We start from the raw sequence: 17,606 nt of genomic DNA, 5'->3' as shown, positions 1-17,606 counted from the left end.
AAAGCAGCATCAGGCAGAAGGAAATCACTGAAGAACATTCATTTCTAACTTATAGCCTTGGTTGGGTTTTCTTGCTATACTCACTCTAGGTGAGTCTTTAGCTTAGCTCGGGAATGCCCAAATAAAGTGGAGGCATATTTTCCTACTCTAAAGGATTTACCTAAGCTTTTCCTCTGCATCCTTGAAGCTACACATGTCAGTTCATTCTTATGTTTTATTGTGACATGCCTTGGCTTTCTATTTTACATAAACTGTGTTCCCCAGAGCCTCTTCTCAACTTGATGCTTCTGAGGAAACAAATACTGATCTAGAGGAAGTGAATGATACAAACTGAATGACCTTTTCATAGCCTGGAGTTGATTTCTAGAAACTTAACTTTTTTGAAAGTAGTTAAACTTAGAGGCTGACTCCTTATTAAAATCAAAAAGTTGAATTCTATAAGATGGCTAATAAACTCATTTTCTTTGTTTAACTGCTTTAACATTTTCTCTCCAAGGGTCTCACATCTGTACTCATATTTTCAAGAAGTCCCAGGACAAAGATGGTTGTAATTTTTCACTGTTAACTTTCTATTGGCATGCCATCTCCTCTGGTAGATGATTATGAGGCCTGAGAATGCAAGTTTTTAAGGGGGAATGAATTGCCAGACTCCTTTGTTGAAGTGGTTTTCTCAGTAGGGTGCTAGTGATTGTGAGGTGTTCAAACAGTAGACCAACACTGTACAGGAACTTTTAGACTGAGCCACAGTTTTGCTACATCATTTGAGTTCTACATAGTGGGCCCCCAAATAGTTACTTGCTTCAAAATAATCACACCACAAATCAAAGGTTATAATCTGGTGAGAACATTCTCTCAAAAAAGAAGTCTGGACATTTAATAAATATTTTCACTTTGGGGAAGATTTTCTTGGCAAATTCTTTCAGGTATCTTGGGAGCTTGTGAGGCTTGGACCATTCCATCTTCTATGAGAAAAATGTCAACTCCATTATGTTGTTTGGGTTCCAGTTTGTATGGATCTCAACCCAGATTCTTTTAGGCCTCATTTACAAACCTTTGGGGAGAACAGACCAAATACAAATACAGACCAAATATGTGTGTACCTATTTGTACCTAATTTGATTCATGAAGCAATCTATCTCAGCCACTCTTATTCTATTAATAAGTTGGGACCCAGGTATCTTTATTGTATGTGAGGAAAAAAAGGGACTTGAAACTGGTTGTTTTGTTTTAAATTGGAAAATACAAATTACTTAGACGTGGTCAAGTCAGCAAGTTTGAAATGAAATGTTCTGAGTTCAATTAGGAGTACTACTTTGTGTTAAAGCTCTGCACAAGAACTTAAACTACTGAATATCACATCACTTCACCACAGGAACATTTTCTGAGAAATGTGTCATTAGGTGTTTTCATCATTGCAGGGACATCACATGCATGTACTTATACAAACTAAGATGGCTGCAAGATTACTAGGGAATATAATCTTATGGGACTTCTATGGTATACACAGTCCATTGTTGACTGAAGTGTCATTATGCAGAACATGGCTTGTGTTTTATTTTTGAAATTACATACTTTTGTCTAATTATTGTAGCCTTGGGATGAAGACATTCTGTCTAAGGGCAGGAAAATGGTGGAGAACAGAAAAGTTGTATTGTTCATTTTGTAAACTAACATTCTATTTTTAGGTTGATTTGCTTTCTGTTATTTTTAGATACTCTGCAGTGAGAGAAGAGTGTGAAATGTTGCTTTACTGTTAGTGGTGGTATCTGATGGGCAGTGTAGTTTCTGGAAATCACCTGGCTCTGCTTTCTGGCTGCCATGCATGCGTCATTCTTCTTTCTCTTTAGTAGTACGCTTGTTCTTTTACCTTCAACAGTGTTGCTTGGGTAGTTCCATGGCAGACATTTCTCATTCTCAGGGCTTCCCAAAGTTGTATACCATTTGAAATTGTTCCATTTGAGGAAATACTTTTAAGAAGAGCTGGATGGCCTAGTTACCAAGAAAGAATGTCATGAGAAACACAAGCATTGAGTCCTAAACTACAAAACCAAGTGAGGAATGAGGCTGTTAATGATATGGCAATAGTTGGATCATAGTTACCATTTTTCCCACTATTAGAGAGGTTAAATAGTTTCCATAACCTGGAATTTGTGCCCCTGGATTCAATCTTCAATGTTGCAAAAAAATTTAAAAAATCTATAACATGGAATGTGGGCAGGGTTCCTACCCTAATAGACTTAAATATGCAGTTGTTTGTCTCTAGCTATTTGTGGTGAATACGCAAAGAATTTTAAAATGCCCAGGCAGCCTTGGAAAAAGAAAAACTATATGGATTTAGAGTTGTTGACAAAATATTTCTTTAAAAAAAAATAAGCCTGATTTAGAAATATCTAAACATGGATAAAGTACTTTTGAATCTGACATGTAACTGCATGTGGCTTTTATAAGCAGTTTCTTAAAAGTAACTCTAACATGACTTATCAGTCCTATTTAAAACCACTTCTAAAAGCATCTTAGGAAGGGGTAGCTTGGAGGGCTTTGCTTGACTATTTCAGATCTCGGCAGACCAATGCTTACAGTAGAAGAAAGTAGTCTTTGGTCAAAAACACTAAATCTTTTTGGCTTCAAACCATTCCTGAGATATTCCACCAGAGCTTTAACTGACCATCTCTGCAGATGGTCAATTCCTCTCTGAGAGAACCTGATAGTGCCTGGGTTTGCTGTGCCTCTGATCAGTTGTTTCATATGCCTAGGTCCCTGTTAGTACACAATCTTAAGCTTGGGAGTTCAGTCTAGCACTCAAAAAGGATGCCTGATATTCTACAAAACCTGTAAATTGATGTTTTCAGAATAGCTATGAAAAAAGTCTCAAAAGACAGTTGATCTAGAGCTGGGGTTGTGGCTCAGTAGTGGAGCGCTTGCCTAACACTTGTGAGGCACTGGGTTTGATCCTCAGCACTACATAAAAATAAATGTATTGGAGCTGGGTTGTGGCTCAGTGGTAGAGTGCTTGCCTAGCATGCATGAGGCACTGGGTTCGATCCTCAGAACCACATAAAAATAAAATAAAGGTATTGTATCCCCCACAACTAAAAAATAATATATTAAAAAAAATAAAAGTATTGTGTCCATCTACAACTAGGGAAAAAATTAGAAAAAGATGATTGATCTAAGTTCTTCAGGGCTTAAAAACAAAGGAAAAGTATATATTTTAAATTCAGCTTTCTTAACTACTGGCAATAGAAATTCATGAAGTCCAATTATAATTGCTCCGAGTGCCAGCCCACAATACTGACCCCATAGCACACATTTAAGAAGAGTATACAGGCCGGGCATGGTGGCACATGCCTATAATCCCAGTGACCAGGAGGCTGAGACAGGAGGATCATGAGTTCAACCAGCCTCAGCAAGGGGCACTAAAAAACTCTGCCTCTAAATAAAATATAGAATAGGACTGGGGATGTAGCTCAGTGGTTGAGTGCCCCTGAGTTCAATCCCCAGTCCCCTTCACCCACCCCCCCACCAAAAGTGTACAGGGTTAGGGTTAGGATTGTAGCTCAGTGGTGGAGCATTTGCCCCGCATGTGTGAGGACTGGGTTCTATCCTTAGCACCATATAATAACAAAGTTATTGTGTCCAACTTAAAAAATACTTAAAAAAAAAAAAAAAGTATATAGAGAAGTACCACATTGCTCTGGGTCTTACATTTTTTTGTGTCTGTATGGTGCTGGGGATGGAACCAGCAGCCTCACACACGCCAGGCAAGTGCTCTACCACTCAGCCCCTTGGGTCTTAAGATTTTTTTCATGATATGTTCTGGTGGTCCTGAAGAAAGATATGGCTAACAGAAGAATTCTTATTCCACCTGTGTGCTTTCCACTTCTTAGACCTAGAACACACAGAATCCTTTGGCTATTAAGAAACTCTTATATGAACACAATACAAAAAGTGTGGAAAATAAAGCAACGTGAACTTTGCTGTGAAAGGGAAAATACGTAAATAAAATAGCCCTGTAGTTATAATAAGCCATTTAAAGATTTGAGTTTGAGAAAACTTCAATCTATATAAAACTGGGCAACGTCTTCATCTTGGATGAGAATAACCAGTTACAGCAACCACATTCTCTAACATTTTAAAAAAGATAGCATCTAATTTTTATTTGCAATAGCGTTTCTAAAGTAATTCTTTCAAAGGAGCATATATTCTCCATAGATTTAAGTCATACCATGAAACACATTCTGACAGCAATCTAAAGTGCAAGTCATGAGGCATGGCAACTTTGGTTATGTTACTGAGCTGTGTTGCCTACCCACAAAATGATTTTTTTTTAAAGCCTCACCTCGCAGTCCGATACCAAAAAACATTGTGAAAAAATTGAGGCCTGTGAGACACTATAGATATAATCATGTTAGATCTTCGAGTTCTGGGAATGTGTATCTCCCGAGAAACCGTCAAACTATTGTCACTAAGCCAAACCTGAACCCACTTGAAGACCAATAATAATTATAGTTGTGCTATAGAAGGGGTCAAAGTCAATATTTAGAAACATTGCATTTTATTGAATTCTAGATCAGCTAGTCTATTCTCCCCTATAGACCAATGACAGTAAGATTGGAAGAAAATATATGAAAGTTAAGAATCTATTATCACTATTCAAAATGTTGGAACAACTTTCACTGTACTAGTGAGGCATTAATAAGAGCCTAATGTCTACAATAATTCATTCTTGCTCAAAACAAGAAGTGATTTCACTTAGAGTTCTGAATTTATTCTCACTGATTTTGCTATTTGCATTAGTAAGGTTCTGGCTTAGAGTCCTCTTCCCATTCTCTAATGTTCAACTTTAACATACAACAATCAACACTAGAGCTTAGAGAAATGTGGAACTGGGTAGCAGATGCCACAATTACAGCCCATCCTGATACATCTTACTCAACCATTCTCTAATATAAGAAGGTTTCTCCTCCTCTTTTCTGGGGGCTTGCTCCTTTGTCATCTTTCAGCTAAATTCCTTTATAGATTTATTATGATGAGAAAAAGGTTTTAGATAACAAGTATTCGTGCTATCAACCTAAAAAAATACAGAAAGAATAGGACTTTTATATGTCAAAATAGAATCCCTGCAGTCCACTCCAGACTGGTCCTAAAACAGAGAATACTTCTGCAAGGTTACTGACAGAGCAGCAGCCTTACCAGTCATTGAGGACACTTTAAAGGCTTATGAAAGGAAACTTGACCTCAACAGAAGACTACACTCAATAATGGAAACAATATATTTCTCCACTGATATACAATACTGTGTAATGCACTGAAAAAGTTGGATTTTAAAGTAATAGAACAATTTGAAACAATACAGCATTTTTGGATGTCTTCCCACTAGTCCTTATTACACTTGAAACCCTTCATCCTTAGTGTATCCAGATACACTATGACATACTGATCATAAATGACAAGCAAACAGTGTCACAAGCCACATGGAACCATCTGCATGCAGTTCAGCCTGACTTTACCCTTACTTCCTTCCAATACAGACTCCATTACAATTCTGAGCCATCTGCAAAGAATATAGATACACAAAACTAAAACAAGTATCTCTCTATGATTAGAATATTTTAAAGTCTTTAGAAACTTTCCAGACGTACCTCTGATGGAGCACCCCCACCCTCCCCAGTAGAACCCAAACAAGAACATCCTTTGCTCCTGTGGGTCCTGCCAGAACTTGTTTAATGGGTGTTCAGGGTTTTGGTTTTCCTCCTTATTCTTCCTCCTCCTCCTCCTCCTCTTCATCATCATCTTCATCATGGCAGTGTGTGATTTCCTGGGGGGCCAGTGGGAAGAGGTTGGGGGGTTTAATCTCACTAATCGACCTTGTCAACTGGTGTCGCTTATAGTCGGTGTCTTTAAAATCCACTGATGTGCGGTTGCGGGTGGCAAGTGGGGACTCCATCTCATTGATATCTACGTGTGTGTGCTCCACGGTTGACTCATGAGGCATCTAGAACAAAGCAAGAAGCTCACTACATCTAGTAGAGCAAAAGAGATACTTCCCCAATCCTAACCCCTTTTCCCCTATTAGGTGGCCATGTGGAGTTATATCAGACAAATCATTTAGATAGACCTTTACAAAACTACTACCTAAAACTCCCTCTCTTTCTCTCTACTCCCAAAATAGTAACCTATCCTTTACTACAGCTGGAAACTGGGTAAGACAGAGAAGACTATTATTTTCAGTTTCACAGCCAGTCCTCAACAGCTCAATATCAGAACACAGGAATATAGAAACCACATTTCTTTGAATTAATATTAACAAAAGAATAAAGTCTTCATCATTCACTGTAACTTGTAATAGACTTCAGGGAGTTAAGTTATATTCTCTAAGTTTCTATCTTGATCATACTTTCTGAAAGGCCCTTGTGCAACCACATAATCTGACCCTAGGCTTTGCACAAAAGAATGTTTAAATTGTCTCCTGTGCAATCCCACAAAGCTGGTTGCAGATCTTGATCTTAAAGTGTATCTTAACTATCAAAAGTAACTTTATTTACCAGGACATGGGCAGCTCTGAAGAGATAACTGAATGGATAATACAGCAGGTTGATGAAAGATGCGGCATAGAGATCAGCATAACGCATCACTTGACTGGCAAAGAGTGTCTGCCGGGAGCCACTACGAAATAGGCTTCCCATCATCCCATAGCACATATCCATGTCATGAGTTACTTTCTAAAAAAAAAAAAATAACAAGATTGATTTTCAGTTCATTCAAGAAATTATTTATTGGGCACCAGCTATATGCCAGTCCCTGGAAAAAAATAAAAAATATGAAAATCATTTAACTCATTTTCTATTTTCTCTCAAATCTAGTTTTGATACCTTTATACGTCTCTGGATGGAACTAATGTCTGGGCGCTCATTGCTACTGCTGTCAAGGTGCCTGAAGATAAAGAGAAAAACCCTGTGAAAATCTCCAGAAAGAGCATTTCTTACACCAAAGTGACTCCCAAAAAGGTAGATGGTTTTTAGGGAAGAAATTTTTAGAACTGAGAAACTTACTTGTAGAGTTCAGCCAAGAAAATATCCAAGCTCTGAAGTTCTTCAAAAAGGGCTAAAGTTTGGAAAAGAAAAGAAAAGTTCCCAGTTTTTAACTGACACTAAAACTTCAGTAAAAAGTTGTACATAGGACCCAAGGGTATATATAGCCTGGACCAACATGTCACAGGCAGGTGTATAAATGACCTCTATCTCCTTCAAGAAAACCCATGATAATCTGTTTGGAATGTGGCAGCAGCTCAATACCTTAATTACCTTTTCTTCTATTTGAACACCACTGACTACAATTTTTTCTTCCATCTGTATGCTCATTCTGAGCTTGCAAAATACCAATTCCTACCCTATCTCAGATGTAGTCAGCAAAAAGCAAGTGTTTGTAATCCCATTTTTAGATAAATGAATGAGAATGAAGTGACTTGTCCAGGGTCACAAGTACAGGAAATAGTACAGCCAAATCAATTAGATTTCTGAAACTTCAAAGGTGAAAAGTTGAAAATACAGATGAAAGGACAGCCTGAAGATCCTACTGATAGTACAGACAACAGAGATAGCAATAGTTAGTATCTGCATGCTTTCCATGTGTTGTAGCCCTTCTCAACCTGAGTTCCCCGAGGGAATTAAGCCCTAAGACATCTATTTTTTTTTCTATTTAACAAATGTGAGGACAGAGAGACTCCAACATTTCCTGCTGGTTCTCAGGAGGAGCCTTGGTTGAGAAGGGTTGTGATGTCTATCTTCTTTATACACATATTTCCTAAGTCTCATCAACATTATGAGGTAGGTGCTATTATTATCATCCCCATTTCAATATTTGAGGAAATTAAGGCACAGGGTATTCTCAGTAACTTGCCTAAGGGCATGCAGATTTTAAGCGATAGATTCAGGGTTCTTACTCAAGGCAGGCCAAATTTCTGGAGTAACTTTCACCGTATACTTGGTGATACTCAGTAGGGCTGCATGAAGAACTTGTGTATCAAACACCTTTATGTAACTATATCCCCATAGCTCAATTTAATATAGTATATGTCCTGCAAATATATAGTGTGGCTCAGTCCAAGAATATAATTTGTCTTCATTCTCTATTTCTCAGAAGAGTAAATAAATACCAGGATGTAATTAATGTTCAGAACTGTCACCTCCCAGAATCTCAGATATGGGCTGTTAGGAGAGAATGGCAACTAGGCATGGTTGGAGAAATATGGACTGCAGAGGAAGCGGAGCACAGGTTAGCAATTACAAACTGTAATACAACATGTAGCACTATGCTCAGAGAACACCAAAGTTTTCACAGTGAGGTCTGACACCAACATTCTACACTTAACCTCAAAGGGATTTAAGAAGTTGAATAAGGGCTGGGATTATAGCTCAGTGGCAGAGCACTTGCCTCCCACAAGAGAAGCACTGGGTTCAATCCTTAACATCACATAAAAATAAAATAAATAAAATAAAGGTATTATGTCCATCTATAACTAAAAAAAAGAGCAAAATGGAAATAAAAAAGTTTGAATAAGATAATAACCTCTTATATTTATTAAAATTCTGTGAAATAGCTGAATATTCTAATGGGACTATCAGGGCCCATCTTTTGACCACATCCGATCCCCTGCACAAAAAGTAATGGTTTATCAAAAAGGAATGAATTCAAAGATGGCCATTTAGATATAAACTAGCTATTTCAAAGATTTATAAAACACAATAATATAACAGTCCCTTACAACTCTTGTCAGTCCAGACATGCAGCTCCTGTGCAAGTTCAGGAATCACCAAGAAAGTTCGCCACCCTTGCCGTTTCTTTGATTTTAAAATGTCTCCAAAAATGTGATCTCCAATATACAAAATATCTTTGCCCTTGGCTCCCAACAGATCACAGATTGTATCAGATGAACCTGAAAAAATGAACATAAGAAAAAGATCTCCATGTTAAAGCCAGCAAAGTCCATACCCACTTAATACTGCGATTAATTTTACTCTTATTTGAGGGACAGACCTTTATAAAGACAAAGACTTGCCATTCTTCCTACCACTCTTTTTATTGCCTGTAAGATAAAGTCTTCAGCTCTACTGTGCTGATTAGAACTCTAATACCAAATCCTACACAATTCTATCTCAGCTTAAGTAAATATAACCTTCAAAAGCAACATCACCATTTTTTTTTAATCACACATCAGCCACTAAGTTAGCTTTGTTCAACTATTTAACATTATATGTATCTGTGCACACACAGGCTACTAGAAAACTCCTGAGAAGCACCCAAAATTATTCCAAAAAGCTAAAATAAATAGGTAAAATAAAGAGGTGGTGGCGGGGGGAGGGGGGTGGCTGAACCTACTAGTGAAAATAAAATTCTTTCTCCTTGATTTTTATCAATTTAGTGGGTGACTATTTACCTTTGGTAAACAGCATCTCTAAAATACTGAAGAGTACATGTAGCACTATGCTCAGAGAACACCAAAGTTTTCACAGTGAGGTCTAAGTGAAGATAATACTGTGCAAAAACATTAAATAAAATCTTTGGAAGTTTCTGACTTACCTCCTGAGTAGACAATGCCATGCTGTAGGGGGCCTGTGTATGTACCAATTTTCAGCTTGCCAGTTTTCTGTGTGAAAAGAATATGAACTTTGTAATACTTTATCATCCTGTTATAATATACCCACAGCACTACTTGGCAGGCAGCCAAAGTCATGGCACTCATTATGGCCATTAAATTAAAAGTATCTATTTTTCTTAGGGAGAGTGGGAGTGGGGGAAGAAGACAGATTACCCTCTCAACTTACAGTATCTACTTGACGCAATACCGTGCCTTCTCCGAAAAAGAGTGGTTTCCGTGCATCTACCAAGATCAGGTCAAAGTAGGACTGCCATGGTCGATGGGAGCTCCCAGGCTGGTGAAAGAGAATCAGTAAAAACCAAAACATCACTCCTTATCTTAAGACACTCACATGTAATCTTGTTCAAATATAAGGAATTCAGCAGTACTAAGTATAACCAGAAGTTCTCACTATTTAATTTTTAAAAATGCACTGTGTCTAATTATAAGCCACATCCTTCTGGAAACAGGTGTAAATAATTAATAAACTCAAGTATTATCTCTACAGCTGGGCGTGGTGGCACATACCTATAATCCCAGCAGCTTGGGAGGCTGGGGCAGGAAAATCCCAAGTTCAAAGCCAGCCTCAGTAACTTAGTGAGGCCCTAAGCAACTCAGTGAGACCCTGTCTCTAAATAAAATATAAAAAAGGGCAGGGGGTGTGGCTCAGTGGTTAAGCATTCTTAAGTTCAAATCCCTGGTTCCCCCCCAACCAAAGTAATCTCTACATTTTAAATCATTTAATCTCCTGAGTTCCAGTAACATATCACAGCAATTTAACATATGAAGGTGTGCTCACAATCTGAAATGTATGAAAAAGAGCTAGGGAGAGATGTAAGTCAATACTCAAGGGACAGATTAAGAGGGAGGTTTGATCATGGTTATACAAAATTACATACAAGAGGAAGTGAGGGGAAAGGGGAAAAAAAAAACAAGGGGGAGAAATGAATTACAGTAGATGGGGTAGAGAGAGAAGATGGGAGGGGAGGGGATGGGGGATAGTAGAGGATAGGAAAGGCAGCAGAATACAACAGACACTAGTATAGCAATATGTAAAACAGTGGACGTGTAACCGATGTGATGCTGCAATCTGTATACGGGGTAAAAATGGGAGTTCATAAACCACTTGAATCAAAGTGTGAAATATGATATGTCAAGAACTGTGTAATGTTTTGAACAACCAACAATAAAAATTAAAGGAAAAAAATTAAAAAAAAATAAATGCAACTTCATACAAAAAAAAAAAAAAAGAGGGAGGTTTGATCAGCATTAGAACTAAAGTATATAAACTATTATGGACCATATCAGGAAATTTTATTTGTTCTTAGAGTGATGGTTCTACGTATATACTAGTCTTTGGTTCATATAACAAAGTAGTCACAATAATAATGTAGAAGTTATGCCCATTAAAATTATTTCTATCCTGAAGAGCAGTGCACATTAATTTGGGGTGATCTCAAAACAGGGATCTGCTGATTTTTATTCATAGAAGTCTAGGAATCAAATTCTACAAGTATATGACTGACTAAGTTGTAATGGGTATTCCTTAAATCTAAATATAGCCATACTGTGGGAATGAAGACTTCTTTGCTAAATACCAAAGTTAACTGTTCTTTGGGCACAAAACTCAGCAATGACTTAACAGCAGAATATAGAAACTGTCAAGAACACATATAAATTTTCTGTTCCTATTAACCAAATATATTTCTCAACCTGAAAAATTACTTTCATTGCTATACAAACTTCATAGTTCCACACAGAACTTCTTAGGCATGAAATTATTCTGATCCAATCTTACTAAATTCCACTTGAATATCCTTTTTTTATTTCAATCTGCTGAATACTCAAATTGCTAATTGTTTTTCTTTTGTTAATGAGAATTAAAGAAAAGGTTTAAAATCTAGGACTATTCTGGGTAGTTCCCACCCAATTCCTTCCCCTAAATATTCCTGAATGATTAAATGCATTCATTATTACTACAGCAACGATCTATGAAGTTAATGAAATACCTTGGGGCCATGTGGGAAATCAAACAGGTAAGTCATAATTTTCTGGAAAAAAATGCAAAATAAGGTTCACATACTACTTTTGCAAAGGATATGCAATAATTGAAAAAAAATATCAAAACCTTTTCATAAAATGTCTTTTTTCAATATAGAATTCATTCACCACATTCTTGTCTCTTCTAGTTTATGGCAGTGGAAGCTAGAAATTAATACTTCATCATACGAGAAACCCCCCCCCAAAAAAAAACCCCGCAAAACCTTATGAGATTCTCAGATCTATACAGATTCATACATATATCCCTATCTATTTTTCCTAGAACACAAAATTTGAGATAAGGGGCATATAAGGTAGGGGCACAGAGAAAACTAATGACTTATGGAAATAATATATTTTAAAGTTTTTACAAAAATGAACTGGAGGGAGAACTTTTTACTAACACTATTAATTTGTAATTGTCTCAGCAAAAGTAAATAAGGAATTAATATTAGTTTTTTTCACATGCTTTAATCACACTAAAAAACAATTTTAAAAATAAGAGGTAGTGGGCCAGGGCTGTGGCTCAGTGGTTGAGCACTTGCCTCGCATGCGTGAGGCACTCGGTTCGAACCTCGGCACCACATACAAAAAATAAGTACATAAAATAAAGATACTGTATTCATCTACAACTAAGAAAATATTTTTTAAAAAAAGAGGTAGTAAATTCTGATATCTAAAATTCAAAAAATCTTTGTACGACTTACTACTATGGAGCTTCCAACATCAGGAAAGTACAGAAAGTAAAGGGTACGATTTCTTAGGTTTATACAAATGATGCTCCAAAGAGACACAGAAGCCATTTTAATCAGCACAAATATTTTAAACAGTCCCAAAATTAAAATCTTCAAGTAACCAACTAACCAACTATAATCAGGGAAAAGAGTCATAAAGAATAGAAAAAATTAGAAGGATTCTGATATGGCCCTTCTCCCTATACAGTTTTGCTTTTTTCACTCTGCTTTCAAAATAAGATGACAGAAACTACTTTCATTTAAAAATTTCTGTCCTCCTCATTATTTTCAAGGTTCTTTAGGCCAAAATAATTTCTCTGCATAATCAAAAAATATGAATATTAAGCACTTACATCTGTATATTTATAGTCACTGTTGGTGGCAAGAAATACTTTCCCTACTTCCTTCATCCGGCTCAAAAGCAAAGGCAGTTTTCCCTGAAATGCAGTAAAAACAAAACACTAAAACACAAATAACTTTCATTTTGGGGTAGTCATATACTAGATTTTTGTCCCCTAAAATAGTGGGTAGGGTAAGTCTTTTAAAGATTAGTTGTTGGTTTCAGAATTTTGCATTTAAAAGCTCCCGTAAGCGTTATACATGAAAAAAAATCTTAATATATGTAGTATACAAACTGTACATAGCATCTAGATTCATATGTAAAATGACTATAAGGACATTAACATATTTCCACCTTTCTCATATGGTCTACCTCAAGAAAGAGTTTAAATTACCTGTGATTTCCTGAAGTATACGAGTTAGATGTGTTAGAAATCCGGAGAAGTTTATTTTAAACAACACCAGCAAATTTGCTATTGGAGATTATTAGACATAGCCACATTACGTATATACTAGGGTTTTACAAGCACCTTGCAGAATGTAATGGCAAGTCCAGATAAATCTAGAAATGCCCATGCCCACCTGCAGATAAGAAAATTCTAACTGCTGATATGTTTCTTTAACTGGAAAGAAAAACACCTTTTCCTTCTCTCACAATAAATAAATAGGTTCCTTTGCACAATTCTCCTGAACTATTTTGGTTTGGATATGAGGTATCTCCCAAAAGCTCAGGTGTGAGACAATGCAAGAAGGTTTAGAGAAGAAATGATTGGGTTAGAAGAGCCTTAACCCAATTAATGAATTAATTACCTGATGGGACTGAACCGTAACTGAAGTCAGGGGCTGTGTGGCTGGAAGAGGTGGGGCACCGAGGGCATGGCTCTGGGATATATTTTTTGTCTGGTGAGTGGAGTCTCTCTCTGCTTTCTGATCATCATGTGTGTGAGCCCTTCCCTCTGCCACACTCTTCTGCCATAATGTTCACCTCACCTTGAGCCCTGAGGAATGCAGCCTACTGTCTATGGGTTGAGACCTCTGACACTGTGAGCCCCCAGTTAAACTCCCTCCTCTAAAATTGTTCTGGTTGGGTCCTATAGTCACAGCAGCAAAAAAAGCTGACTAAAATATGGACCCTCCCCACTTAGTGTTCTTCTTTGAAACAGTGTGGGAAACAGAGTGAAATAGGAAGTACAAATTCTGAAAATAAAAAATCTTTACTGTAGTGCTTGGAGAAAATATTGTATTCTGCTATTTACATGCTATAGAAAAGAAAGAAATGTCTGAACTTGAGACTCTGTATGTGTTTACTTTTTATTTTGAAACAATTTTAGCTTATAGAAAAGTTATGTGATTCTGCAATCTGTATATGGGGTAAAAATGGGAGCTCATAACCCGCTTGAATCAAATTGTGAAATATGATATATCAAGAACTATGTAATGTTTTGAACAGCCAACAATAAAAAATTAAAAAAAAAAGAAAAGTTATAGAGGGGTTGGGGTTGTGGCTCAGAGACAGAGTGCTCGCCTAGCATGTGTGAGGCACTGGGTTCGATCCTCAGCACCACATAAACAAATAGATATTGTGTCCACCCAAACTAAAAAGTAAAAAAAAAAGTTATTGAAATAAGAGTTCCCCGGTATTCTTCCTTAAGCTTTTATTAATAGTAACATCTTATTTAATCACAGTATAATTGCCAAACCTAAAATATTGGTAAGATACTATTAATTTATTACATTATATTTTTAAAAAATGTAATGTTTCCCACTAATCTTTTAAGGTATTTTAAAGCCTTCCTCAATATTTCCTATTGATAAGTTAAAGGTATTTTATTTTTCAAAATTTTTTTTTAAGTTCTTGATGGTTCTTTTTTAACTTATACGCAGTGCTGAGAATCAAACCCAGTGCTTCACACATGCTAGGCAAGCACTCTACCACTAAGCCACAACCCCAGCCCAAGGTACTTTAAATAACAGTCATATACATGCACATTTTTTTAGATGGTCCAGTGTCTAGTATAATGCTTCTGATTTAAGTCAGATTTGGGTGTGAATCTTGCCTTTACTATTTACTAACTGTGTAATCTTAGGGAAGATATTTAATTCCTCTATTTCTTAGTTTTTTCATTTATAAAACAGATATAACAATAATATATTAGATGATATAATGGTGATATACACACAGTAACCCCCTAGTTGCTATGTTATAATTAGATCTAAAAGGACAAATGAAATACTAGGTCTTCTTGCTTTCTAATCACACAAAAAACTAAGACCTATGTTCTAGTTATTCTTGGTGATTATACCTTGCACATACTATGTCACAACAAAGAACTATCTTCCTTGTCCATTTCATTATGAACAGGCTTATTATTCATTTCTTTAATAGGTAAAATAAGCTATATAGATCTGTTTCTCCCTTTATTACTTACATCTTTGACTACATACTTCTCAAGATTTTCAACTGTCTTTTCCTTAAGGGAGCCCTGGGGAAAAGAAAAAAAAAAAAAAAGCTAAGAAAATAACAAAATAAGTTTTTTTTTAACATTTAGTTCACAATAAAAATTGTATTTACTGTCAACCAGAATGAACTTAAGTGTTTACCAAAATGGAAAAAACAAATAAAACTAGAGGGTTAGGAAAAAGTAGTAGATATGATTTGCTGCAACTTGCCACCAAAATCTGTCTTCAAATATGAAACTGTCTACTTTTCTGCAAAGATTTGTTAAATATAATCTTTTACACAAAAATCTCTTCTAAGTCAGTTTGAGAAATGAAAACTCATTTAAATCTAGAAGCCAAGTTTCACCAAGTGAGGAAAAGTGGCTAGGATGACCAAACAAGAACAAATATATTCTAGAGATCTATCATTAGGCGGGAAATCCCTTCAGCCCCAACCCATTTTTATAAATGGAAGAAAAATTTTACTCCATTTGCACTTGAAAAGTAAAGACATGCCAGACAGTAAGCAGGGGAAGAAGCAGCTTCTGAGTACCTTGTAATGAACCCAGTCAACAGCATCTCTTACATCTTGGAACATACTCCGGTAGGACATGAAGAGGTCCCCATCTTTAAATCCTGTCTCACAGCTACAGAAAGATAAAAAGAATGTGACAGGGAATTCAAAAGAGGATAAATAAAATGAATGACAAAAGTTACCCAGGGGACTCAAAGATTCCAATATCATATGGGTATGGCTGTGGCTAATTAGGAAAATAATTACTCCCTAATAAAAATCCATTTTTGACCACCAGAAATTGCCATATGTTCAATGGAATACAATAACTCTGAACAAATACAAAGTGATAGAATAATATATAGAATGGAAGCTAAAAGGTCAAAGTAATAAAATATCAGGTTTTTATTCATAACTTTTTAGAAACAGGTTCTCACTGAAGAAACATCTAAAACGTACAATTGGTCATTTAGGTTCTTTCTACCCTGACTTCTTTCTGACATTGTCCCTAGGTATAAAGATAATGTCCATTTTCTTAGTGACTCAGCCTTCCACCAAATTTAGTGTCTTGAGTGGGTAAGGACTAACATAAGAAGTTAGCAAACTCTGACATATATGGCTACACCTTCAGCAAAGGCTATCCAATTCCCTATAAAAATAGAGGATAATTTATTCAAGACTTAAGCAAAAAATTGCTTCAGGGAAAATAAGCAGTATTTATTCCTCAATGAAATCTTGCTGGGCCTGGGAATGAAACTAAATTACCATCCCTGAATGGCTCCTGGGTAGCTGCTGTGAAATGAGTCGGGGGGTTTTAGTGTAATTCTGCTTGGACAGATAATCATCACACAAACCTCCCACTCAGTTGTCACAATTAGCACCTCTGCTGGCCGTCTTCATTCCCAGGAGAAGCCAATCAGAAGTGGTCCCTTCCAAACATGGCTGCAGCACACTGGCAAGGAGAGGGGCCGTGTGGGAGGTGAGAGCCTGCATGGAGCTGCTGGTGCTGTCCCATCTCCAGGCTGGCAATGTGGCATCTCTCACTAGCACTAAATTCACTTTAGAAAAGCAGAAAAGACCTACAATGGCCAGTTCTCTAAAACCCTGTACATTAATTTTAAAAATCAACTGGAAAAAGAAAATTGTAGCATATACACACCTGGTATATCTGGGACAATTAGTAAAAAAATCTACTAGGCAGGCCAACAGGTAGGTCTCTGAAAAATGAAGAATAGATATTCATAAGCTATAAGTGAAATAATTCAAACATTTTATTATCTCCTTTGAGCAAAGACAAATGATTATGGAAAGAAGGGAAAGTACCAATATATAAGCATAGAATGAGTCTACCTGGTAGATTGAATAGTGTGTTCAGAATGTAAAATCTTTCAGTGTCATCTCGTTGAATAAATTTATTTGGATACTGCTCTCTAGTTTCTGGCCTGAAAGAAAAATTTTAAAAATTGACATTCAAAAAATTAACATGACTGGAGAATATTCATTATTCAAAAATTCATTCTAGGGTCTGGGGTTGTGGCTCAGTGGTAGAGCACTTGCCTAGCACCTGTGAGGCACTGGGTTTGATCCTCAGCACCACATAAAAACAAATAGAGAAAAGTATTGTGTTCATTTACAACTAAAAAAAATAATAATTCATTCAAATATTTTGATGGTTATGTACAACACAGGGTTCCAAATATTAAACATGGGGTACTAGAATATGAACAAGCTCAAGTTCTAGCCTTAAAGAGTTCTCAGTCTGGGAGGGAGAAACATACACATTTAAGTATAATAAGATTTTTTAAAAATCACAACTACTACAAGAAAGCTGCAAAGAGCTGTAAGAAAACTGAGGAAGGGGAAATCATTTCAACTTAAGGGGTAGAGAGAAGCAAATGAGAGA

The 17,606-nt window shown here is 36.4% G+C and overlaps 1 protein-coding gene across 11 annotated transcripts in view; it reads right to left on the bottom strand.

Moving 5' to 3' along the window:
• Window positions 1-828: 828 nt before the first annotated feature.
• Nt5c2 (5'-nucleotidase, cytosolic II) overlaps window positions 829-17,606 on the bottom strand; it is a 92,100-nt gene continuing 75,322 nt past the window's right edge. For 3 of the 11 annotated variants that reach the window (XR_003581985.3, XR_003581984.2, XR_011707289.1), the window contains 14 exons: window positions 17,054-17,145; window positions 16,863-16,920; window positions 15,743-15,836; window positions 15,180-15,233; window positions 12,765-12,848; window positions 11,647-11,688; window positions 9,825-9,932; window positions 9,580-9,646; window positions 8,765-8,935; window positions 7,053-7,104; window positions 6,873-6,933; window positions 6,546-6,722; window positions 5,643-5,995; window positions 829-1,989 (listed from right to left, as the gene is read on the bottom strand). Coding sequence is in view for 2 of the 11 variants with exons in the window: in XM_027929881.2 (XP_027785682.1) it covers window positions 5,756-5,995; window positions 6,546-6,722; window positions 6,873-6,933; window positions 7,053-7,104; window positions 8,765-8,935; window positions 9,580-9,646; window positions 9,825-9,932; window positions 11,647-11,688; window positions 12,765-12,848; window positions 15,180-15,233; window positions 15,743-15,836; window positions 16,863-16,920; window positions 17,054-17,145 (1,300 nt within the window). In the remaining 9 variants the exon portion in view is untranslated. Of the gene's footprint in view, window positions 1,990-3,705; window positions 3,890-4,130; window positions 5,996-6,545; window positions 6,723-6,872; window positions 6,934-7,052; window positions 7,105-8,764; window positions 8,936-9,579; window positions 9,647-9,824; window positions 9,933-11,646; window positions 11,689-12,764; window positions 12,849-15,179; window positions 15,234-15,742; window positions 15,837-16,557; window positions 16,651-16,862; window positions 16,921-17,053; window positions 17,146-17,606 lie in introns of those variants that run through there. The other 8 variants (XR_003581987.2, XR_003581986.2, XR_011707288.1 and 5 more) reach the window with 8 other exon arrangements.

The sequence above is a fragment of the Marmota flaviventris genome, chromosome 4, assembly GCF_047511675.1.
Source record: "Marmota flaviventris isolate mMarFla1 chromosome 4, mMarFla1.hap1, whole genome shotgun sequence".
Lineage (NCBI taxonomy): Eukaryota > Metazoa > Chordata > Mammalia > Rodentia > Sciuridae > Marmota > Marmota flaviventris.
Note: the sequence above shows the minus strand (reverse complement) of the source record. Positions and strands in the feature narration are given on the sequence as shown.